At 37.4% G+C, this 26,426-nt stretch overlaps 1 protein-coding gene and 1 non-coding gene across 2 annotated transcripts in view; one reads left to right on the top strand and one right to left on the bottom strand.

Moving 5' to 3' along the window:
• LOC144369513 (ATP-binding cassette sub-family A member 13-like) overlaps nucleotides 1–26,426 on the bottom strand; it is a 340,834-nt gene that overhangs the window by 147,456 nt on the left and 166,952 nt on the right. Inside the window, exons 24-27 of the mRNA XM_078029787.1 lie at nucleotides 18,833–19,026; nucleotides 11,140–11,229; nucleotides 5,180–5,249; nucleotides 1,436–1,554 (exon numbers count right to left, since the gene is read on the bottom strand). Of these exons, the coding sequence (XP_077885913.1) occupies nucleotides 1,436–1,554; nucleotides 5,180–5,249; nucleotides 11,140–11,229; nucleotides 18,833–19,026 (473 nt within the window). The remainder of the gene's footprint in view (nucleotides 1–1,435; nucleotides 1,555–5,179; nucleotides 5,250–11,139; nucleotides 11,230–18,832; nucleotides 19,027–26,426) is intronic.
• LOC144369630 (small nucleolar RNA SNORA40) lies at nucleotides 23,755–23,882 on the top strand. The gene has a single exon (XR_013429422.1). It is a non-coding gene; the product is annotated as a small nucleolar RNA SNORA40 (small nucleolar RNA).

Genomic DNA, 26,426 nt, shown 5'->3' with positions numbered 1-26,426 from the left:
GAGCTTTTCCTAGGTAGAAATTATAGATTTAGTTTCTGTTATCTCCATGGGATGCATGGTATCTGGCATTTATTAAACTTTCGAACATAATTGACATTAGAAATAAAGGCATGTATTAAATGCTGTCCCTCACTCTCTAGATAGAAGGAGATTGGAGAACAGTCCTATACATGGTAACTCTACTTGCTACAAAAATTGAGGCAAAGGAATAGGAATGCACTCCTACCTGGCTCAGTTAAATTCACTCATTCATTCAACAGATACTCACTGAGCACCTTTGAGGTGCCAGATACTATTCTAAGTTCTGGGCACAAAAGATCCTACCATTAAAAACTTAACCATCAGGGTTAAAAAAGGAAGCTGGAGGTTATAGGACATTTTTATGGATGCTAGAAAGTGAGGAAGCACGAGAGACACCGTTAAAATACATCGGAGTAGAAAAGGTTAATGTTCAGGAAGGATGAGGATATGCTGGTCTGACAAGGGCAAAGAGGAGACAGAGGGCCTTAGGTATCTCAGGCAACATGGACCATCTATAGGAGGCCTATCTAAATGAAACAATGCATTATATTTGGCAGGCTCAGGAAATTTGACAGTGAGGTGAATGCTTCTGAGATTTTAAAACAAAACTTCTTATTCATTTCTGTCCTCCATCCCTTTCTCTGAATTCACCTCCTCGGGCTCAAGGAAAATCAGCACAAAGCAAAAGCTTTACTCAAAATCACCCAAAGGAATTTTAAGATACCATTTGTACCTAGGTGCCCATACTAGATGTGGCAAAGTATAGGGAATTCTAAAAAGAGGCCATTATTTCATTATGCTGTTAACTCATCTGCTTGAATTCCCTAAAGCAGTAAAACTGCTTCTGGCTCCCCAGCCTCTACCACTGATGGAATCTCAATTGAAATGATTTTCCCCAATGCTTCAAAGACTGAAAGCCAGCAGTGAGGAATCTGATTAAGGCCCACAGCATATCTTTGGAATTTTTATGAACACCAAGGTGAGTATTAGACTTCTGAGAGTTCGTGAACATTAACATTTGAAACAACAGGTTCTCCAAAGCACAGTTGGCACTCTATAACCTTGGGTCCTACAAACATGGGTTCAACCAACCAAGATAGAAAACACACAGGAAAAAAATTGCTATGTACTAAACATGTGCGGACTTCTATTTCTTGTCATTATTCCCTAAACAGCACAGTATAACAACTATTTAGGCAGCATTCACATGGTATCAGTTCTAAGTAATCCAGATTTAAAGTATTAAAAAGGACATGTGCAGGTCATATACAGGTACTATGCCATTTTATATAGGGGACTTGAGCTTCTGCAAGTTTTAGCATCCTTGGGGCTGCAGGAATCAATTCCCAATATGTAAGGAGCAGGACTATAATTCAAAGACAATAGATAAGATAAAGGGACAGTTGTAACACACCTTGGATTCTCAGATGGCATCAGCAAGTACTGCTCCACATTGAAGCCTGAGAGATTGAGCAGGGTGTGGCCCAGGCAGTTGGTCAGGTAAGGAGCCCCAGCACTTCCATTTGGACACTTCTGTAATAGTTTTCAAAGGATAAAATAGAAATGTTTCCATAACCCACAAACCAATTTACCATCATTGCTTTAAACGAAATGTGATTTTTTTTGTCTTTTGGTTTTTAATCAATTATCTTCAACTTTTATACATTCTGACTTCTAAAATCTCTTTAAGAGTCTCCTATATTTGAGAATTGTGCCAGAATTCCACTGCAACCTATGCAGTCAATTATATCTGAGAACTTCAAATCCTTTTCTGTATGTAAGTTTGAGCAGATTTGTAAGAACTAAAAAGAGAGAAATGTTTTCACTGGGGTGATCTTGTGTTTGATGAACCTGAAAGAGAGTCAGAGGTAACTAGTGGGAGGGAGATAAGCAGGAGAATTCAAAGGCATGTGCTTCTTTCATAAGTGTCTAAAGTAGAATTCAAACAGCTCTTTCCTGGCAGCTGACTAGAGTGCTGGAACCACGTCTGAATCAAGAAATGACCACCAAACGAGGTGGGAGTCAATGGTCACAGCTACGCACCTGACCTCAGACAAGTTCAGACTATATGGATATGGACTTTGCTTCTAATTTGGGAGATAATAATATAATGGAAATAGGAAATGACCGATTCTAAGCCTTTCATTCCAGATTTGGAAACTTGTTTTCTTATTTGCAAAATGGAAATAAAATCAGCCCTACCTGTGCATGGGTTTGTCATTACATTCAGATATGCACAAAAGAACTATGAAAAAAATAAGTAAGAAAGGGTTGTATATGCTCAAGATATTTCTCTTAAGTTCTTGATGACAAGGCTTGAGGAAAGACACTAAGAAGAAGAATTATTGTAAGTTGTAGTCCAGCCAAATTCTCACTCATATGTTAAATCTAAAAAGGTTGAAGTTAAATAGATAGGGGGTAGAATGGTGGTTTCCAGAGACTGGAGGGGGGAACGAGTGGGAAATGAAGGGATGTTGGTCAAAGCACACAAAACTTAAACAAGAGGAATGTGTTTAAGAGACCTAGTGTACAATATGGGGACTACAGCTGAGAACAATAGACTGCATACTTGAAAACTGTTGGAGAATAGATTTTAATTGTTCTCACCTAAAAAAAAAAAAAAAAAAGATACACTGTGGAATGGCTAAGTCAATCTATTTAATTATGCATTCTTTCAAGAATAGCTCAACTTAGCCATTCCACAATGTATACATATATCAAAACATCATGTTCTACACTACAAACACACACAACCTCTACCTGCCAATTAAACTAGAATGTAGAGCTACATAATTCAGCCAAACTCGATTACCTAACTCACAGATTGACGTGATAATCTTTAAAGTGACCACGAGACAGATTGGCATCATGTGGCCACAAAACAATGAATGACAGAATCCCATAGGAACTGAAAGAGTGAAGGAACACATTCTCCTTTCCAGCCTTTCGAGGGAGCACCTTGACTTCAGACTTCAGACTGAAATAATACTGGTACTGATCTCAGACTTCTGGTCTCCAGAACTGTGTGAGAATAAATCTGTGTGTGTGTGTGTGTGTGTGTGTGTGTGTGTGTGTGTGTGTGTGTGTGTGTGAGCACACATGCGCGCACGTGCGGGTTTCAGTAACCTTGTGGATTTAACATTTGTTACAGTAGCCACAGGTAACAAATGCCCCCTGCCCCCAGTATAAGGCCATATACATTCTTGACTGTATGTAGCTGTTCATATGGTTGCTGTTATTCATAAGAGTGAGAGTCCTAAAACTTTCTGAATATTCTTCAGAGCTTGCTCAGTTCGCATTCACTGGTAGTCTTCCTAGTGGTGTCTTTTCCAAACAATGAGAACAACATGTACCCATGGCACATTTTTGTGGGTTTAGAAGAGCCATAATACATTGAAATGTGAGGAAACAGGCACATCCTTGTGGACCCAGGACTTTTGGATGGCACACATAAATTTAAGGGGAGAGAATTATTTTGCCCTCTACCAAAAAAAGTTAACTTGGTTTAACATGATCACTAAGGATCTGAGAATAGGCCTTGGGTGTGGACCACCTTCCATGTACTTTCATGAGTATTTCTTTGGAACCAACCCAAGGAGCAACACCCTTTCCTTGGGGCCTTTATTATTCTCACCTGAACTCCTTTTCTGTTGAGGAACTGTGATTTCTAATCAATTGACCAGTGTTTCTCAAAGTGTGACTCAAAAAATATGAACAAAACAAACAAACAAAAAAACGACTGGCATACACACACAAAAAAAATTAAATACTTTGCAGACTATACTGTGTTTATTTTTCCTATTGCCAATTCAAACCCACATTGCTACAGCTTATTGACGAGCTATAGCAAACAGATCTGCCTTAACCAGAACTTCCAAAACCTTAATATTGATTTAACTAGCACTTCCAAACCTTATTTGGCTATGAAACTTTTTCAGATAAAACCTCTCATTCTTACATACATTTTGCTAAAATCTTGCAGTTCATGTGAATGGGAATGAATTTATATTTTGAGGCTTATACAAATAAGCCCCTAATATTTATTCTTTATCCTTTAACCATTAACACCCAATCCAATTCCAATAAACTTTGGGTAAGCTGGTTAAAAAAAAAAAAAGAACTACTGATACAATAGAATGATTAAATCAAGAGAATAAGTGCATGGTGTGAAACATTAGAAGTATTATGAGTGCATGAAAGAGACAACAGAGAAAGGCAAATAATTATGAAAAAAATGTGAGCAAAAAATAGCTGGGCTAGCTGGTTACTACAAAGGGACACCAAACATAGCTGACCTTTTTGACCATAAAACCAAAAGGAACCATGGAGAAGTCTATTAGCCCACTCAGGTCCACCAACACTTAGAGTATCCATTATGGGAACTGAGTCACTGCTCTTCTCTTGCTTTGTTTAAGAGAAGAAAGCTGAACAAGCCCTCTAAAGGCAAACTTTTTTAAGTCACCAAACTGTTAAGAAGAATTCATCTGTGGGCCATTACATAGAAAAGCCTGAAACCAGGTTCTCCACTCAATGAAGATTTTTTTTTTTCTTTTCCTTTTTTTTTTTCAGGTAAATCAGGATTGCCACATTCTCTTGTTAACTGTGGAAAACAGGTCTATGCCTTTTATTAATCAGATTTTGAGGTCTCCTTTGAGATGAGTCCCAATTCATTTTCCAAATAAATTTCAATTTGTTCTTCTTCAGACTAGGGAGCTATGGCCTTCACACCAATAGTGGAACATCTAATTCCACTTGTTTTTGTGTAAATCAACCATATTAGAAATGCTAAGTGGTATCTTCATTTTTAATATCTAGCTCTCAAAAATCAGATAAAAATATGATGACAGCCTTGATGTCCTCGAGCCTTGAAATGTGGGGAAATAACCCCACAAGGGGCTACTCTGGGTTTCATTAATAACTAAAGAAGATTTGCTTGCTTAATGAATGCCTGTGGGGATGTTCAGGACCAAGAGCAGTGGGCAGTGAGTAAGAGGAAAGGGTTGGTTCTATTTAAGTGTCAGATGAACAGCCAATCGTGTGAACCAAAAAGTCACAGGAACTTGAATAAGGAAAATGAAGATTTTACAGATGGAGTAAGCTCATTTTTTTTTCACTTGAGGTTTTTATTTTAAAAAGATCAAAAAATGCAGAAACCTACCAGGCAGCCACATGAATCCTGAAACTTCAGGTGAGGGAAGGTATCCCTAGACCAGCAGGAAGAATTCTTCCTAAAGAACAAAGGAGAGAATTGGAATGATCTTTTGGATTACAAAGCTGTTTTATTTCCATAAAAGAGAGTCCCGTCACAGTAGAACACAGTTCACAAGAAAATCACCTCCTGCTGCCGTGAAGGCAGAGCTCTGACATTTGTTTTCCCAGTGTGAGCTGCTAATCTGATGACAATGTTTTATTGCAGTGCCAGTATTTTCACTATATGACATGATGCTCACTCGGCTCCCTGTACCGTATACACTGTCAGGACTCCTGGGGCTTTCATAGGGGCTCTGGGCTTGTGGCAAATCCAGAGGCTCCCTGACTCATCCCAGGTACCTCAAAGCAATTCATAAACACAGTAAACTTCTAATCCCTTTCTTTAGAATGACTCAGTAATTCAATCATCATTTACAGAAAAGCAGATTTTACAAATTTTACTTTGGAGAAAGAGTGTGCAACAGAAGCAGTTATAAAAACAACAGTGGTTCAGACATTTTCTTTGGTAATCCAGTTTCCTTTAACTTGTTACCTTTGAGGGTTCCAGACTTGAAAAATTTTTTCTAAGATTTGCAAATCAAAATTTACTTTAGTAATAATTTTTTTCTTATTACTCAAAAATTGGGCAACTGAATTATGGGCACTGGCTAGATATCTTTACCAAATTTTTCTTAGCCCCACTTTTTAGAAGAATAAGTGGACTCCTGAAAGGTTAAGCAGCTGACCCAAGATCACATACATAGCAGAAGGACTGGCCGGCTGAGCACCAAGCTCAGGCTTTCTGTCCAGATGAGTTGCTATCACAAGAGAAACTCAGTATGAAAATGACAAGTTGGAAAAAGTACAGGCCATGAAAGGAAAGTTGACATTTCTGATAGCTAGGTTAGTAAAGTACAATTTCTAGGTAACTTTTGAAATATTAAAATTAATTTGAAGACTTCTCTACTACTACTTCCTTGACTGATTAGTTTATGGGGACTTCATTTATTAGGATTAAAAGTGAATTTACAAATAATACCTAAGGGAGTTGTGTATTTAATCACACTTCTTTTTATGATAATTGTTTTTTAAAAAATAATTCTGTTTCTATTTCTTAAACCCAGCTGGCCCTTTTTGCTTCAGATACACAACTCAGATGATGGGTAGTAAATACTATGGATTGGAAGTTAGGTCCCCAGCATGATGGTATTGGGAGGTAGTGGAACTTTTAAAAGTGAGGACTGGTAGGATATAATGTGATCACTGGGGACACCATCCTTGGAATGGATTGATGTGGTTCTGAAGGAACTCCAGTTAGATCCTAAAAGGGCAGATTGTTATAAAAAGATCAAACTGGATCCCCAAATCTCCTTGTTTCCTCTTTTGTCACATGATCTCTTCTATAGGCACTCCTTCCATTGTGATGCCATTGCCAGAAGCTCTCACCAGAGCCAACAGATGCTAGCAGTATACTTTTGAAGCTCTAGAAATGTGAGCTAAATAAACCTCTTTTCTTTATAAAGTATGCAGGCTTGGGTGTTTAATGATAGCAACAGAAAACAGACTAATAGAGCAAATGTGCATAATTTAATGAATTGCTTCAAGTGGTCAGCCCTCTTCTTCTTTACCAATTCTTACAGTATTCTTCCCCTAGCTCCCTTTAATAGAGTAAAATGTGTTGCCATGAGAGTTACATGATGATCCAACATAGCATTTAACAGATTTTAGTTTTTTGAGCATCTTTCAGTCTCCAATACTTTTATGTGTTCAAAGATTCACTAGGAAGCTGTGTGAAAATTCATAAGAGGGCACGCAGGAGACAGATTCAGGGTCACTCCTTGTGAATTGGGCTGGCAGCTAAAAGACCACACAAACACAGAAATGCCTTTTGCAGGGGTCAGGGAAGGCTCTGAGACCTCAAGTGTGAGCTCCCACACTGGGGAGCAAGGGGAGCAAAGAAGGCAAGAAGCAAGAGGGAGAGCACATCCTGAACCCTTATATTTATTGGGGGAAAGACATCCAGTAGAATATTCCACCCAAATAAGGCAAGGGATTGTGTTACAACAAATGGGGTGGGGGGCGTGTAGCCCAGTCCCATTAGGTGACACCCACTCCCAGAGCTGCACTTCCTTGCTGAGCAAAGGTAAGGCCCACTTGCTTCTCACTGTGTGTGACGCCAGTTCCATACCCCCATTACTAGGCTAAGGGGGCGTGCTCAGCTCCTGTTCAGGGTGGCCCCCACAAGAGGGACAGGCAGCAGGGATGATATATTGGAATTAGATGCTTCTATGTAAATTTCCTTGTTGATTTTAGGAATCTAAAAATATATTTAAAGCATTTGCCCAACACATTCTATAGAACACACCTACAGTGAAGATATTCCATAATAAATGCCTTGGTCCCTAAGGTTTGGAAATGCTGGATTAAATAGTTCTTTCTAACACAAGACTGCCTAAAGTTTTTAACAGCCTAGAATGCATTTTAAATATCTATAGAGAGGCAGATGCTATAAGGACATCCTCTCAATAGGAGTGTTCTGAGACTAAAGAACACAAAAGCATTCTACAGCGGGGCATAGAAACACATGCCTGTAATCCCAGCAACTTGGGAGGCTGAGACAGGAGAATCACAAGTTTAAGGCCAGCCTTAGCAATCTACCAAGGCCCTAAGCAAGTTAGTGAGACCCTGTTTCAAAAAAAATAAAATGAGTTGAGAATGTGGCTCAGTGATTAAGCAACCCCAGGTTCAATCCCTGGTACCAAAAAACAAAACACAAAGAAGCACTCCACAGAGGTGACCCAGGTGTTTGAGGTGGGTGCTGTTCTTCCTATAGAGGTAGAAGAACATGGATGCCAACAGAGGCACATAAAAGGTTCAGTTAGATGCCCAGGTCACATGGCTAATAAGTGGTGGAGGTGAGAATTTGTTTGAGGCCAACCCAGTCCCAGTTATGTGTTTTCCACCCGAACCTTTGATACCTAACATGCACTTGATGCTTTTGACCCTTGACCTTCTTTCCCAACTTTACAAACACCTCAGAGGGGACCTGTCAGCATCCATGCCAGGCTCTAAGGATGCCATCTCTCCTAAGCGTCTGCAGGCCAACAAGCCTCCTAGATAGTCCTGAGCATGGGAGATATCAGGCCAATGAGTTAATCTGCCACATTTCTGCAATCTAATCATGGTAATGGCTTTCTTCAATTTATGATAATAAATTTACACATCTTACACATCTTCTCAATTGCTGACTAGCACATTTGTTTCATATTAAAACTCTAACAAGAATGGGTATGGAAAGTGATCATTTTGCCTCAGAAATAGTAGGGGAATTTATCCCCAGAGTGCCACCTGATACGATCCTTGTAAAATGAATTAGGTTATGTACATCTAGCATTCTACTTCTAAAAATTGGCAACTTAAAAACATTTTAAAATTTAAATTATGTGCCATTGATTATTATGAGTAAAAGAGTATTTTAGGTCAGATTTACACCATAATTAGTTTTTCTGGAACTCTTTACTAACTTCTGTGGTGGGGGCCGGGGGGGCGGGGGGAAGTGCGGAGATTGAAAGTTACTGTTCAACCTAAGAATTTTGCATATGATTCTCAGTGCTGAGCCTCTCAACAGAAAAGCAATCCGTAAGCAGAGTCCCATCTGTTATTTCAGAATATTTCCCTGATTAATGATAAAGTGCTTGCTAAAGTCTGCTAGGAACATAAAAATGTAGATATCACTGAATCCAATAATATTTTATTCTTACACAAAGAAATTTACTGAAGAAAAAGCTTTCTGCTTTGATTTGGAACCCCAGTGAATCAAACACTGTCTGTGTAACATGGACATAAATTATTATTACTGTAAGCATTCAAAGCATCCTCCAATGCCAGAGCCTTTTGCTATGTTAACCAGGGAAATGGGTAGAAATGGTTATAGGTAGAAATGAGTTAAGGACAGATACATGAAATTCAAAAAGAAAAGACAGAAAGTAACATAAACCCCAAAAGGCAGAAGAGAGGGCAGGGGATACAGCGTGAGGGTGGTGTGCAGGCTGGGCTGAGGGACAGCACTCTGGGGCAGAGAGGCAGGCCAAGAGTGTAGAGGACTACTGCGATGTTTGCAAAGTAACTGAAAGCTAAATCGATGTCCAAACAGAATTGTGAATATGTTCTGCTGTCCTTGAAGCATTTATTCCACCTTTTAATTTCCTCCTGGGAGATTAAATGAAATAAACATCTTTTTCTTTTCTCTACTAACTGGTCTTTCTTTGATGCCCCGTTGGGCCAAGTTTGGATCATGTGAGACCCCAGGTTATTTCAATTTCCCAAAACACAGATGTATTTTATATCCTGCGTGTTTCATTAAAGGAAAGAGAAATCAAAACATCACCACTAAAGCCCTAGATAAATAAATTACTTTGTTTTTCAAGAGAAGACTAAAGTGAAGCAACATAATTAATTTTCTATTAATTCTTCCATACTGAGACCATTAATAGTTATTCAGTCTCAAGCTAATTACCAATATGACTAATAGGCCAAATGTGTCATCACAAATTAGAAAACATATTGCAGATACTGCATTCTTGTCTAGATGTCTGTATTTATTACTTTAAAAATACACTTCTAGCATTCAATGTACCATTATGGTTTTTATCGCTTGCCTCATTTGTTCTATCCAGAATTGTAAATTCCTTGAGACCAGGGCCATATTATTTATTAATCTCAGTTCTTGTGGCAGTAGTTTATTTATAGCCATTCTTCAATAATTAAAATTTCAGAAAAAATAAGAGTGAAAGAACTATTTATGAAGAAAGGCATACTTTATCAAGGTTTTATATGAAAGTAATCTCTATATTATTTTCAAATACTATAAAAATTATCTTTAAAGTAACTCATGCACTGATATACTGAGCTTTTTGTTTTAAATGTTTTAAAATTTTTAATTGACACCTAATAAATGCACATATTTATGATGTATGGTGTCATATTTATTATGTGTATACAATTATAATGATCAGATCAGGACAATTATTATATCCATCATCTAAAACATTTATTGTTTCTTTGTGTTGTGAACAATCAAAATACTCTATTGGCTATTTTGAAATATTCAGTTAATTATTGTTCCCAACTTCACCCTGTACACATTGACCATCCTCTTTCCTCCCTCCTCTCCACCCTTCCTAGGCTTGGTTACCTTTATTCTACTCTCTACTTCTATGATATGGAATCTACATAGGTTTCAATCAGTGGATTAATGGATAAATAAAATGTGGTGTATGTATACCCTATGGAATATTATTCAGCAACCTTTATGGAAATAGAGGACATTGCATTGAAGTGAAATAAGTCAGGCAGAAACAGACAATTGCCACACATTCTCATTTACATGTGTACTGACCTTGTAAGTCTCTTATTTAAAAAGAAATATGTAATTAATTTTCATATGTAAAAGTTTTCCCTAAAAGTACATAATGGTTAACATGTAATTCATACTTAGTTGCTACTTCATTATTTTTTTATCTTTGGGTTTTATTAAGTGAACTGAATGCTATTATTATTATTTTTTTTAGTTGTAGATTTACACAATACATTTATTTTATTTATTTATTTTTATGTGGTATTCAGGATTCAACCCAGTGCCTCACACATGGCAGGCAAGTGCTCTACCATTGAGCCACAACCCCAGCCTCTGAAAGCTATTAATTTTTGACATGATACAAATCATGTGTCTATGAAGTAGAGATAGAGGCAGTTAGGAATCTTATGTCATGGCATTTTCAGTAACCTACTCATTAGGCTAACATTCTTTTCATGTAATGTAATATAAATTTCTAACATTAAATACCAAACTTGAAGGAAAAGGGTCCTTCCAGGTTATGGTATTGCTGGCTGGAAACTTTACTTTTGCAGAGGGCACATGATACTTACAGATCTAGGTTTAAGTCAGCACAGAGAGGATCCTGATCTCTAAACTTCCGTAAGAGCACATGGGTGAGGTCCATATTGTCATTCCCACTGCTATTTGTGGTAAGACAGGGGAGATAAAATGGAATTGTTAGTGGCTCCCAACAGAAAGCAAAGAATCACATTCTGATCTCAAAATGTACCCTAGTCAAGCTGATCCAAGCAAATGAGCCCTAGTTCCTCAGATAAAACTATTTTTCTAGTGTTTTTATGGTAAGACCCAAACGAGCAAAAATAAAATTGAGAAATTTCTTCAAAGCACATCCTTGCCACCACAGACATGCATTTTTATATACTTGTATCCACACTGTATTATTTTCTCATTTTTTGCTTAATTTTATAATGTAGCCATTTTTCACACTTTGCATGGATTTAAAAACAAACTTTAAAGGCTGTATAATATTACATTATGTTAATATATTAAAATGCATAACACTGTTCTCTTAATGTTGGCACTCTGGTTTGAGCTGATTATTTGTCCTATTACAAAGCCCCACAATAAAACCACTTCTATGTTTCAACCTTTTGTTTCTATCTGTAAACTATAGTGAACTGCATTTTCTTAGCAAGAGGTCTTCAGCACAGAATCCTATGCGGCTTTAAGTAAACTTTGAGTTATGGTATTTATTTTGCTGGTGTAAGTCTCAAAAGTCAATAAAGAGCTCAAGCAGCATTACCAAAACCAAGGTCACCAACTTTGACTTGCTTTACTGAAAAGACCATCAGCAAAAAAGACATTCATGTAGCTTTGGGGGAGATGTAGAAACAAATGCTATATTAAACTTTATACATCAACTTTAAGAAAATTCTTGAAGAAGAAATGTGGAGAAAAAGATGTTTCACACAACTTTAAATTTGACTCATTGGGAATGGGAATCATTACAAACAATTAAAATTCTAAATTATAATATTTATGAAAGAACATAGATTTATTACTCTCTAGAACTCACACTACGTAACTTACAAATTATTTTTGAGAGCACATTTTTAGGAGCACTCATCCCCAAAAGAAAGAAGAATGATGTATAATTAACACTATTGATAGCATATATAAACAGTGCCCCAAATCACTTGGGAAAGAATTAGTGTATAAATTAAAAAATGTATATGAGTATATAGTGGTTTCTTCCAAAAAATCTATAATATTGATTTCTTTTAAGAAAGACAAAACTTAAAGGAGAGCTCAATCACAAATTTTTGTCATTTGTTGATTTTGTTCATGGACAATGCAAAGTGGACTCTTCAGACTAAGGGGATCAGTGGGTAGGAGGAGGTGAGGTTTCAAAGGGAGACACTGATTATTGACATTGACCAAATTATGTGAAGTGCATGTATGAATATGTCACAATATGTATAATTATTACATACTAATTTTTTAATAATTGCCACTTAATTATATTTCTGAATTGCTATAAGCATTAAATGTAGGGAGGTCTAAGTTAATTAGACTTGTTGCACCACTGTGTCCCACAGTGCAAGTCAAGAATGAGAAGAAACTTCCCTATTTGTGCCATGGGAACTCACATAGATTTGGGGACTTTCTAGATTTCCAGTTTCCCTAATTCCTTCCTTGCTTTCTCTAATGTACAAATTTGATATTCTCTCTGCTCAAAATTTATCATATGATCCAGCTATCCCACTTGTGCATATATATCTAAAAAAAATGACATCAGCATAGCAAAGATATATCTGCAGGCCCATATTATTGCAGCATCATTCACAATAGCTAAGATATGGAATCAACCTAGGTGCCAATAACAGATGAACAGATAAAGGAAATGTAGTATCTATACACAGCCGAATAGTATTTAGCCCTAAAGAAAAATAACATCATCTCATTTGTAGCAAAACAGATGGATCTGGAGGTCATTATTAATGAGATAAGCCAGACACAGAAAGACAAGTTCTGAATATATTCTCTCATATGTGGACACTAAAACAGTCAACATTAAAGTAGAATAGTGATTACTAAAGGTTATGAAGGGTATGGGAGAATGATGGGTAAAGGGAGTCTCAATTTATTTAGTATACCCTGCACCCATGTGTTAAAATATACCACATAGAACTTCATTAATCTCATAGATATGCGTGTCATCAAAACTAAAATAATTTATATATAAAATTTATCAACATCTCCTTTTTTTAAATTTTATTTTATTATATTTTATTTATGTGGTGCTGGGGTTGAACCCAGGGCCCCACATGTATTAGGCAAGCACTTTATCACAGAACCACAACCCTCCATGTCTCCTCTTCATTTGTGAGCCTGGAAACAGTGTTGAACCCTTCCACATGATGTTTGCCCTCCACAGTCTTCAGGCTTGGATATCCCCGGCCTGTTCCTAGAAGGCAGCACCCAACTGCAACCTATCTCCTAGAAGGCAGCACCCAATTGCAACCACTTTGATCACGTGGATTTGCTTTCTAAGTTCCAATCCCTTCAAGTCACTCTTCTAAGCTTCCTGGTTACATGACCAGAAACCATTGCTAGCCTAGAAGCCTCAGCTCCAACACTGTTCCCGCTGTGACTCCCAGCCTCATCCCTGCCTCCTTCCCAATAGCCCTGACCTGCCTGCACTCTCTCCCTCCTTCCCAGTAGCCCTGATGCACATCTTTACTGGACTTTAATGGTAGCCCTCTTGTTACTGAAACAAAACAATCCTGGAAAAGAAGGGCTTGGTGCTTAGGACAGGAGCTGGACCTCAGTATGTTCTCAGAGACAGTTTGTTCAACACATTGTGACATATCATTAATATACGGAAATTATTGACCAAATTAGTCATCCTGTCTGAATATTTAATTTCCCTATATCTGGCTTTCCCTGAACTCTTACCATTTAAACAGGAACAAAATTTGCTGGAAGAGAAACTAAAACTCATTGGACCAAGTAAGAATGGTATTTCTGCTGAGGACAATGTCATTTTCAGAACATTAACAATATATAAACCCAGAATGAAAACACCTCTGTAGCTCCTAAATCCAGAAGGCAATAATTATTTATAGGAAACCACCATGTTCCCTGCTGTATAAGATACAGTAAATGTCTTAAAATATTTAGGTGGTTTACAACTGGCCTGATATGATTCCCTATTTCTGTGGTCCAAAATAAACAATGATGAAGCAGCCTGAAATGAACAACAAAGCTTTGCCCCATAAGTTAGCAGTGCACCCTCTGGAAAAACATCCTTCAGTTGTCTAACACGTGAGAAAACACTTCCACAGGACAGGGATACACTCTCCACTGAAATGGAGCCCATATAAAAGGAAATGTCATTTGTGACATCTCTGGACTATTCTCCTATGACCCATCATCCAAGAACAAATAGAAAAGTTAAAACTGTCTTTCTGAAAGAAAAACATTTGATCCCTAAACTGGTTCCTTTGTATGATTACAAAAAAAAAAAAAAAACATGTATAAAAGTTATGCTTTACTTTTTATTGCTCTTTGCTTAGGTCTAGAGATCACCATTTAAAGAAAATAACAAAAATTGGCTTTAAAGTATTTCATTTGCCATAAAATTCAAATACGGGCTCCTAAATTCTCTCTCTCTTTGGTTGCCTTCAAGCTCTTGCCAACTTGAAGTAAATCTCAGTGTTTGAAGCACTGGACATCTGTCTTTAACAGATTCTAGGGATTGAAAATTACTCCTTCCTGAGGTCGTTCATAAATGGAGACATAATTTATTGATTTCTGAGGTAGGTCATAAGGGGGTCACTTTCCCTCTCCAAATCGTTATTTCTCAACATTTGATGTACATCTTGGTGACCCAGTGAGCTTAGCAGAGCAAATGCATACTGCTGAGCACCATCCCAAAGGGCCCTCCTGATTAAAGAAAGCGCTAATGATTCTGATGCAGATGGGATTAAACTGTCTTGGCAAGTTCTAGGGTTTCTAGGAAGATAGTAACCCATGCCCTTTCTCCTTTCCTCTCCCTACTCTCAACTCCAACCTTTCTCTCTCTCCTGATCCCAGCAGCTTCTGATATTGGTAACCATCAGGTTCCAAGTGGGGTCTTAGGCTCTGTGGGAGTTACCCCAGGAAAAGCTGGTTCAGAGTCTTCTTCCCTGTAGACCAGGCAACCTATGAACACAGGTTGAAGCCAGGAGCAAAATGGCCAGGGGCAAGTATAAGCAAGTACCCTTGGGGGAAGGGTGGCTTGGGGACTGCAAATTCCTAGGTAACAGACCTCTGTCTTCTCTGATTATTTGGAGGGGGTCAATACTTTCTATTCCTGAATTAACAAGAGCACAAAAAGCAGAAAGTTCTGCTACCTGCCCTGGGGGAAGCAGGAATATACTGATAGTCATCTGCAGCTCCATAGAGGTAGAAAGTTCTTTGGCTCCATCTCTCTGGGAACTACTCTAGTCAATAAATGAGACCCTTATCTGATAAAACAACAAGGACAATCACACATCCCAGGAGTCAGAGGAAAACTCAAAAAATGCAGACTAACAAAGGAGTCACTAAAGGGATATACAACCAACCAACCAGACAAACCAAAAGCAATAGAACAGTAACAGGATCACATGCCTACACAGGAGTTTCTAAACTCAGGAAGAAAGACTTCCTGAAAATATTATTGAAGAAGTTAACTAAGAGGATGATCCTTGTTTAGATACAGATAGTAACACTGGAGAAATACCACAAACAGATAGTCAAAAAGAAAAGGTAAAGAAATCTTGAAGCAGGGCACAGTGGCATATGACAGTAACCCCAGCAGCAAGGAGGGCCCTAAGCAACTTAATGAAAGCCCATCTCAAAATAAAAAAAGATAAATAGGGCTGGAAATGTGGCTCAGTGGGTAAGTTTCCCCGGGTTCAATATCTGGTACAAAAGAAAAAAAGAAAAAACTTTAAGGAAAGATAAAGAACTTGAAAAATGGATCTGAAAGATCCTAACATGAGATCTTAACATGAGCCACTGTGCCCCGCTTCAAGATTTCTTTACCTTTTCTTTTTGACTATCTGTTTGTAGAATTTCTCCAGTGTTACTATTTGTATTTAACAGGAACTCAAAAAAAAAGAGGGGTGAAGAAATGTTTAAAATTATAAAAGAAGAAAATTATCCAGAACTCAAAAATACTAAATCTTCAAGTTGGCTGAGGAAATAAATTGGAAAATAAAAAATCTCCACTCTAAAAATAAAGAACAAATTATTGCAGACTGAAAAGTTGCCTATAAGAAAAAGAAAATCAAATGGACTGCTCCATGTCAGATTCCATGCCTGAAAGCTACAAGAATTATCCCAATTATATCATTTCCCAGAGTTTAAAATGTTCTTAATGCTTTCCTTCATTTTGTTTACAAAACAAAGAACCTTCTACTTAGAATGCCTCTGTCATCTGCAGGAAATATGAAGACTTGCTGGATTACTCTTCACATTTACTCACACTTCTTCCTCTAGCAAGTAAGAGAAAAGAAACTTTCTCTCTGACTTGCCTAAGAAACATATATTTATATTTGAAGATTGAGTTCAGGTGCAAAAACCTTTAAAAACAAAAGAAAACAAAAAAAAACCAAAAAACAAAAAACAAAAACCAACCTCTTCCTGCAACTTAGATATAACTCTCAAACCAAATATCTACCCATCTCATGACTTTTCTAAGATTTTCCCCTATGTTTGTAAAATTATTCTCTCTACTGATTGCTGACTTTCTGAGGGTATGATTTGTGCCTTGTATACTGCTATTGTCTCAGAGGATTGAGTGTGTTCCCCAAGTTTCACATGCTGGGAGCTTGGTCACTGGTTTGACTGTGTTTCAGTGGGGAGAGCTTCAGGAGGTGGGTCCTATTGGAAGAAAATTGAATCATGGGGCTCCATCCTCAGAAGGTATTATTGCTGTTCTTTTAGGACTAGATTAGTTCTTGAGAGTATGGGTTATGACAAGAGAGCTGCAGCTGAATCTGGGGAGAAGCCAACTGAACAGAGGCAGAAGTGATCAGTGATCAGGGTTCCCCTTTTGTTTTCTAATCCCAAGTTTATGAATCTATAACCCCAAAAGCCCCAAGACTATCTTGTGTAAATTACCTGGATGGCAAAACTTGGACTCCTCTAAATTTATCGCCAGCAAACCCTGACCTATGGTACAGAAAAAACCACGGAGCCACCAGCCACATTCCCAGGTCTTTTTTTTTTTTTTTTTTTTTTTAGTTAGAGACAGGGTCTCACTGAGATGCTTCATGTCTTGCTGAGTTGCTTGAAGCTGGCTTTAAACTCACAGTCCTCTTGCCTCATCCTCCTCAGCCACTGGGATTATAGGCATGTTTCACCACTCCCAACCTCATTTATGGCCTTGACCTCATTTTGCGTAAGTCATACAGTTCCCTGCAGATAGGTATGTCCTGTTATGGGTCATTTTTCTTAAAGTAACTATGGAAGATTTTGTGAAATGTACAATTTATATATTTTTTCTAAGATCCTAAAAATTCTGAAACATATCTGGCCCTCCTACTTACTGCTAAGGGCTTGGAGTAGGGGTCAGTGACTAATGTCCTTTTTTTTTTTTTTTTTTTTTTTTTTTTTTTTACAAAGATGCTTGTCTGTATAGGGAGGAGTCATTGATATGGAGGTTGGGAGCCAGTCCTGCCCCATAGGTCCTAGGTATCTGCTTTGACACAACCCTAAAAAGAGCAGGGGCTTCTCAACAGCTATCCCTGTGAACTCTACCTCAGAAATAATAAAAGCATTCACATTAGAATTTTGGGTGTGTGTGGTGCTGGGGATCAAAGCCAGGTACTTGAACATGTTAAGCAAGACTTCTGCCTCCAAATGACTCCTACTGCACCTCATATAAATATTTTTATTTGAGATTCTTAAAAATATCAAAGCTAATGCTATTTTTCTTAGTCAGCTCAGGTTAATATAGCAAAGTACCATAAGCTGGGTAGCTTCTAAACAACAAAAGTTTATTTCTCACAGTTCTAGAAACTGGAGAAATCCTGGGGTCCAGCATGGCTGAGTTCACCCCAGGGCCCTTTTCTGAGTTAGAGATGACTATCTTCTTCATATGACAGAGAACTGTCAAACAAAATTTTGGGTGACCATGAATTTTGACTGGGCATCTGCACTGGGCCCAACATACCAAATTAACATAAAATTCAATTGCAGGAATTGAACTTTGGTTGGTTGCAGGAGGCACTGCAACTGATTGATCAAGCTTTAACCAATTGATTGATCTAGTAGACTATAGCAAAGTACATTGTTTTCTATGCCTCATTTCCATTTTTCTGTAAATGCTTTGTGATGGTAGTTAGTTGAAGTTCTCAGAACCTGCTATGGTTCCAGGAGCTGCCCTATTCATGAATCACTTCTGCTTTGCTTTGCTTAAAAAAACAAAACAAAACAAACAAACAAACAAAAACCTACCAAATTTAATTGTTTTAAGGATTCTTTAACAGTATCCTCATATGGAGGAAAGAATGCAAGCTACCTTCCTAGTGTTTCCTTCCAAGGACACTAATCCTATTTATAATGGCTCATCCTCCTAAACTAGTCACCATCCAAAGAACCCATCTCTAAGTACTATCATGTTGAAAGTTGAATTTCCACAAAAAAAAAAAAATTAGGGAGAAACACAAACATTCAGTCTATGACACTATTCATAGTCTGTCTTTATTCACAATGTGTTCATAATTTTGAAATAAAAAAGTTTCTTACCTGAAAAAGTAAGTTTCCAAACTCTCATAGTGGCCAGGTGTCAGTTTGAGGGGAGGGTATTCGGTGGCCAGAGGTTGCACCATGAACAGGCCCATGGCCAAGGCCACAAAAAGGACAGGCAGCAGCAGGTCTGAGACTGTGCTTTTCCAGGCTCTCAGTGTGTGGAGCAGCCTCTTCCTCAGGAGGGCAGCTACCTGTGCGAGAAGCAGCTAGTGACCTCTCATAGGTGCATGCAGGGTCCATGCAGGTGGGGTCCTCACAGGAGAGTCACCTGCAAGAGCACAAAGTTAACAGTGAGTCAGACACGGATGGACATGGTTCCCATGATCTGCCTGGTTCTAACGATTCTCTTCATTTGTCCTCTAGGTGATCCTTGGGCCTATCCTTGGGCCTAAATAAGAGCAGGTTACTATATCAAAAGGACAACAGGAGGCCTTCGCATACCCATGTCCTGGAAAGTTAGCATACCAGCTCTTTCAGCTTTAAACACAGGGTGAAGTGCTGCTGTGGGTTCACTCTGTTCTTGCTCCTGAAGGTGAAGGAGTACATGCAAATGGAAGAGAAGACAGGGCCTGACCTAAAGCCTGGGGTCTAGGGGGTTTCTGAGGAATCAAAAGAATTGCAAGAGGTTCTTGAACTCCCAGACATTGAGTTTCCTGGGGAGTGGGGGTACAGGGAGGCTCTCTCCTTATTAGAGCTCCCCTCCTTCTACCATTCTATTCGTCTGCTGTTGATGAAGTCTTTCTTGAGAAAGTCCCGGGTAATAGATAATGAGCTAGTCAAATTTTGGAGAACCACATCACTGACTTCCCTCAGTTCTACCATGTCCTTCCTTCCCACTCAGAGAGGAGCTAATCAGCTCTCAAGGCAGGGCCTCTCCTCCAGCTGCAGCACCCTGAGCCCACTGGATCTCAGCAATCCTGTCCCTTCCTCCCTTTTTTCCTGTATGGAATCAAGCAACTCTGAAAAGTCTTCAGAGATCATAAAAGCCAACAAGTAAAATTCTAAAGGATAGAGTGAGTTATGCACCATTGATCTATGGGTCCCTCAAGATGGACCACTTGAAGATTACACACACACACACACACACAAATTCTATACACATATAAACATGCTCCAATTGAGGCTAAAGATTCCAAGCAAAACACACACACACACACACACACACACGGGAAAAAAAATGTTGAAGATGAGTAATCAGCAGCAAAATGTGAGCCAGACCCAGGACTGTGACCTTAAAACAACATCTCATGGGCTCATCATCTCTGTCAATGGTTTCCCCAGTGATTCCTCTAAGATACTGCAGAAAATCTAATACAGAGTATTTCACAAGAAAAGTGGTCTTCTGAAAGAACAGATGTCCTACTGATTATACTGCCCATAAACATCACAGTGAAATGCAATTAATACAAGAATATCTGAATAGTTCTTTTTTAAAGAAACTGCACCATTTTGAAACATAAATTATTTGTAACAATGTTACAAGAGAGCAGTTGGGGATGAAAAATGCACATCTGAACCTATTCCTTCATTGGCCTAAACTATATAATGGGCCTTGGACTATTTGGTTTCTGTCCTCAAAAATGCCTAGCAGAGAAGTTAATATAAAAATGTAACAACACAGTGGAATCAAGTGAGCAAACTTAAGTTGGTACCAGGAGGCAAGTTTCCATGATTCAAAGCAAAAAGGAGAAAGCAAGCACAGCCCTGAAAACAGGTAGGTGAGATCATCCTTATAATCCCATAGGAGTTTGCAGGAAGTCAGGAAAATGTGTACGTTTCAAGATCAAACAGAAGTGAATAAGCATGGGGTATTCTGTGAGTAACTGAGAGGGAGCAGAATGTGGCACCGATGCATGGGGGGGTGTCAGGATATGAAGGTGAAAGGTCATCAGAGTCCAAGTCATGAAGAACCTTTACAGCCCCTTGCACCTGGCTGAAGAGGCCCAAGCCCAGGAGTCACCTGATTAGACACAGACTCTCACTTCACTCCACAAAAGTCAGAGCTACAACGAATGATTTTTAAATCAGGCTACATACCATATTCAACTGGAAATTCTTTTAGCATGCTGATTTCTAGGCCCCACTTCTAAAATATTTGATTCTCCAAAGACTAGAGATAAGAATGTGCTTTTTAGTAATTTCCCAGGGGATTCTGATGCTCAGCTGGGCTGTGGAACCACTGATTCAATGAATTATCAATGATGATTTTTATGAAGCTCTTATGAAGCAGTTATTAAGTCAGTTTATAGAGAGATTTGAGTGCTAGAAAAGGTATATTATTAAGCTAAATGGGAACCTTTCATTTATGTATATCATTCTTGATATTTTTATGGGATTATGATGCTGGATAAGAACCAATTCATGGTATGTATTCAGATTTACTAGGATAATTATGAGAGTTATCTGGTTCAAGTTAAAATAATTGAGGTGTTTTGGGGTTGCCCATTTTCTGGATTTATTAAAGTAATTATTGAGATAACAGTGTGATGTCTTCACTGCCTTTTGACTAAGAAGTTTTCCCCTATTAGCAGAATGCCTTATTCTGTTCAGAATCAAGAGGAACTGGAAGGTCCCTGGTGAGTCCTGTGATACCTCATTACTACAAAAATCATCACCTGTTCAAGGGCACAACCCACAACTTAGCTCTAATGTAGCATCTCTTGATTTTGACCTCTAACTACGCACACTTGACCACTGTTATAGTTGGGATATGAGATGTTCTCCCACAGTTTCTGTGTTAATGCAGAAATATCCAGAGGTCAAATGATTGGGTTGTGAGAGCCATAACCTAATCAGTCCATCCCAGTTTGAATGGACCAACTGGGCGGTGACTATAGGCAGGTGCACCATGGCTGCAGGAGATGGGTGAAGTGTGTCCTAGAAGGGTTCATCTTCTCAGTAGCCACTTCCTCTCTTTCTCTGCTTCTGGTCACCATGAGAGGAGAACTGTTTCTCCACCATGCCCTTCTGCCACCTCACATGGTCCTACCTCACATGGTCTCAGAGCAATGGAGTCAGCAGACCATGGACTGAATCTCTGAAACCATGAGCCAAATAAACTTTCTCCCTCCTGTTTTTTTTTTTTCAGGTATTTTGATCTTAGAATGAAAAGTGAACAAATACAGCTCAGCCCACCTAGCAGTCTGCCGAAGTATACACCTTCTCATAGGAGAGTGTGCCCAGCAAGCAAAAGGTAGTAAATATCTATTCATGTATTGGAAAGAAACTATTGGATATCTACTCAGCAAATTTGTCCTTATGATGGGACGGGCATGGAGACAGAGACAGAGAATGATGGTCCATGTTTTCACTGGCCTCACTCATCATGAACAGATAAAGGAAGTTCTATCCACATTGACCTAGATGTGAATCCAATCTTAGTCTCCAACATACTGTATGACTTCTGGAAAACTACTTAACCTCTTTGAATGTCATCTCCTCAGTTGTAAAAGAGACTTATAATATTTTCCCTCTGGATAGTGAGGATTGTTATTAGAACATTTATTAAACTATCAAAACAGGCATAATATTGACTTCCAGTCATAGTAAATGTTCATCAGACAGCCTCAATAAGTCTGTGGAGAAAGGTATGTCATATATTAAAAAGAATAAATTGTCTCCACCTTCTCATATATGTTAATTGGGTATAAATGAGAAAAAAATAAAAGACTGAGATAGTTTATGGTTATAAATTCACCACCAATCAAATATTCATGGCTAAACTTATAAAAGTATTCGCATGAATAATTTAACAGACAAAAATTAAAATGCTGGACCAAATTGTTATGAATTGTCTTATTTGACTTATGAGTACAATTATATTCAAGGACTCTAGTTACATCCACAATTATGCATCCCCATTAACTCCGACCATCAAATTACTTAAGGGATGTGTCCAAAGTTGTGTTTTTATTTCCTTCTCTTATCTTTTTTTTTCCCCTTCCTATCTACCTACCTACCTACCTACTTTTTTTTTTTTCTTTCTTTCTTTCCTTTTCTTTTTGTTTTTATTTTTTGGTCAAGTGGCCACAGTTTTTCAAATCTTAACATCGCATGACTTACTAGGCACCTCAGAATACAATATAGACATTATCAAGTTCACCAAAATGTTCCTAAATATTTTAAAATGAAGCATTACCAACATAATGTTTTCATGTGGATAAAAATAAGATGAATACTCCAAAAGAAAAACAGACACAAATAACACAAAACATGTAGTTCATAAAACATCTATAAAATAGCCAGCATGTGAACATTGTAGAATAAGGAAAGAACTGGGCTTTCTCACTCATCCATATAGTAAATATTATATTATTGAGGATTCACGGAAGTGGGTCTTATACACTGCTGGCAGGTAAAGAGATCTCTATAGTCATTTATGGGAAACAGATATGGACCTCCTTTAATCTGCTTAATTTCAAGCCATCAGTTATAGTAACTTTTTTTTCAATTTTAGTTGTATTTATCACTGGGCCGTTATTTTATTTATTTATATATGGTGCTGAGAATCGAACCCAGTGCCTCACACATGCTAGGCGAGCACTCTGCCACTGAACCACAATCCCAGCCCCCTGTATTATTTAAAAAAAAAACATAAATGAATGAAATATTTAAAGCAAAGTGACTTGTTTTATCTTACAGAAAATAGTCAAATCCATGGAAATTAATCAAACAAGTTACCATATAGTTTGAGGATCCCTGATCCAAAATATTGAGAACAAAATATTTCAGATTTACAGTTTTTTTTTCAAATGTTGGGGTATTCATTTATACATGATGAGAATGGACACCAAGTCTAAACACATCATTTATAGGAATGTTTTACATGTAGCCCAAAGGATATTTTATACTATATTTTTAGCATACTTATGTTTTGTCTGTAACCATTACGTGAGATCAGATATGGAATTTTATGCCATGGCATCATGTTAAATCTCAAACTTTTTTATATATTTGGACTTAGAGAATAGTGCAAAAAATAAATTCTCTTTTGGAACCTAGAACTCATTGTTCAGTATGAGTTTTGATTCATACAAGCAAGAATGTTATACCTAATTGATAAATGAAAAGGCTATCTTCAGAAAATGAGGCATTGGGTTGAAGATATATCTTACTGTGTTTGTTTAACTATTTTATTAACATATCCCATATCTGTACTACTGTGTGAGATAATAGGAAGAATATGATGTGAACTCACTGATGTTTAGAGAAAGTGTCAGCACATAAGAACCAGGCAGTTCCATCTACTCCCAAAGCATAAGGGTTTATTTCCATTGCTTCTAGCTACCTGTTTTCTCCTATTGAGATCCTAAAGTTAATTACTTGAAGAAATTAAATACCAAATATTCTAGGTGGAGAATTGTGAAATCATCAGAATTCCATAATTCAAATGGAAAAAGAATGGTGTGTTGTTGGGACAACTAGAGAAGCATCAGTTCTTTAAAAAAGGGCATCCTTGTGATGGACACAAAGGAACCACAACGGGAAACGCCTTAAGCAAAAATTTATTGATTTTTTTAAAATTATGTTTTGGAGCATTACGGATTTCAGATTAGAAATGCTCAGACTGTACAACCATACTGTGGAATATATGAATCACTAAATATTTAGCAAGTTTGGTAAGTGAATAAAGGATATATGGCAAACTTGGTAAGTGAATAAGGAATTTCAAATGGGATTATATCATTTTTTTGGAAAAAGTGTTCATACATATGGAAGATGCCCCAATAAAATGGGGAGAGTTATGTTACCAAAATCATTAACAACATTCATTAACCCAAGAAAGGAGGAAGGATTAAAATATTAAATACATTCTTACAAAAAAATACTCATATCAGATGAAAAAAATATAAAATTAATGCTATTCACAAAAAAGACAAATACTAAACTAGAAAAAAATGAAATTTTGTTGCACACATATTCAGTGCAAAGTATTTTTTTTACTAATTTCCATATTCTGTATACTATTTGATAAAGAAGGTATTTCAATTCAAAAAGTTGTGTTTCTATGAAAATTTTTCACCCTAGTTGAAGATTCATATTTATTTGTCTGATGAAATTATGGCTATTTTTATTTTCTTCTTCACAACTTTCTGGGTTTTTTTTTCAACCAATGAATATTTATTCATCTTGTAATCAATAATTATCTTGTAAAGACTGTATACTTATTCAGGAAATGAACCATAGTCTTATGAGATGGAAACTGTATAATTCTCTGTTCCCTGGGTTTACAGAATTTAAAAACCAAAGCAGATATTTAAAATCATATAGTTCAAGCCTCTTATTTATTTATACTTAAATCCAAGACAGGAGAAGTTATATAATAAGAAATTTGCAGGAATGAAATACAGTATTTACTAAATCCAGCATCTCAGCAGGCCCTCAGGTTAGCTACATGAAGAGAGGTTTTGAGAGACTCCTGGTCTTGGATAGGAGTCAACTAGGTCCCCAAAGCCTGTCAGCTAGACCTGACCAGTGGGCAGAATGTAAGCTGTGGAGGTCACACAAAGCTCCTCCACAGAGGCTGTCAAAGCCAGGGATTCAAAAGTCAAAAGGTGTTTGCTGACAGGTAGGGAAGATAACTAGGATGTGCAGGAGGTCCTAGAATAGAGGGAATTGGATGCAAAGACACAGATTATGAGCCAGAAATATGCTAAGCTCCTTAAGGAATAACATGAGGTCCATTTTTTTTTCTGCACTCCAGTCATGACCTTGGACTTCAAAAATCATTTGTTAGATATAAAAAGACATAAATCATTCCATCTGTTTCTTACCGCCCTGGTGCAAAAGGATCTCATTTGATTGTACAGAAACTTTAATAATGCTGTAAGTTTTTGTGGGAAATATATTTTAACTAAATAAGTAGATTTCTTTCAAATGGGTAGGATTTTATTAATGTCTCACAGGAGAAGCCACATAATCTATCACTAGGAGTCAGGATGCCTGCATTCCATCCCTGGCTTACTTACCCTGAATGTACTGGATATTTTGGGCAGGTAATTTTTCATCAGTTTCCCCATTTATTTAAAAAAAAAACTTAGATGTGTTAGTCTTCAGTCTTTGTCCCAGTAAAATCTATAGTTGTATGATATTTATACAAATCATAAATAAATTATCTTATTCATACTATTTGTATTTCCCCAAGGGGGGGAAAAAACAAGATCAAATGTCCACTTATAAGGGAAGAAGTGATGGGGATCGAGGAAATAGGACATGGAAAACAGAATAAAAAGGAAAACAAAAGAAAAAAAAAGGAAAATGTTTGTTTTGTGGCGCTTGTTTGCTTACTAACACAACATAAAGTTTAAAATATACTCATGAATTAAACATTAAGCATGGTAATACAGACAGACATAGACAAATTTTAAAATCATGCTACATCCCTATAACCTTGATTAAATATAGTTTTCAAAAGCTAACTCAATTATGTTTACTTCTTTAGAGAAGCTAATAAGTGAAGGCTATATTTATCTAAATTGTTTCATTGACAATCTTACAACTGTATCTTACTCAACGTTTACAATACTTGGTCTATTCCTTGCTTTTAACAGCATTTTCAAAAGGTGATTTTTCTTTAAAAAGAAAGGGGGGG

This window comes from Ictidomys tridecemlineatus, chromosome 12 (assembly GCF_052094955.1).
Source record: "Ictidomys tridecemlineatus isolate mIctTri1 chromosome 12, mIctTri1.hap1, whole genome shotgun sequence".
NCBI lineage: Eukaryota > Metazoa > Chordata > Mammalia > Rodentia > Sciuridae > Ictidomys > Ictidomys tridecemlineatus.
The sequence above is the reverse complement of the archived record's forward strand: the minus strand, read 5'-3'. Positions and strand labels throughout refer to the sequence as shown.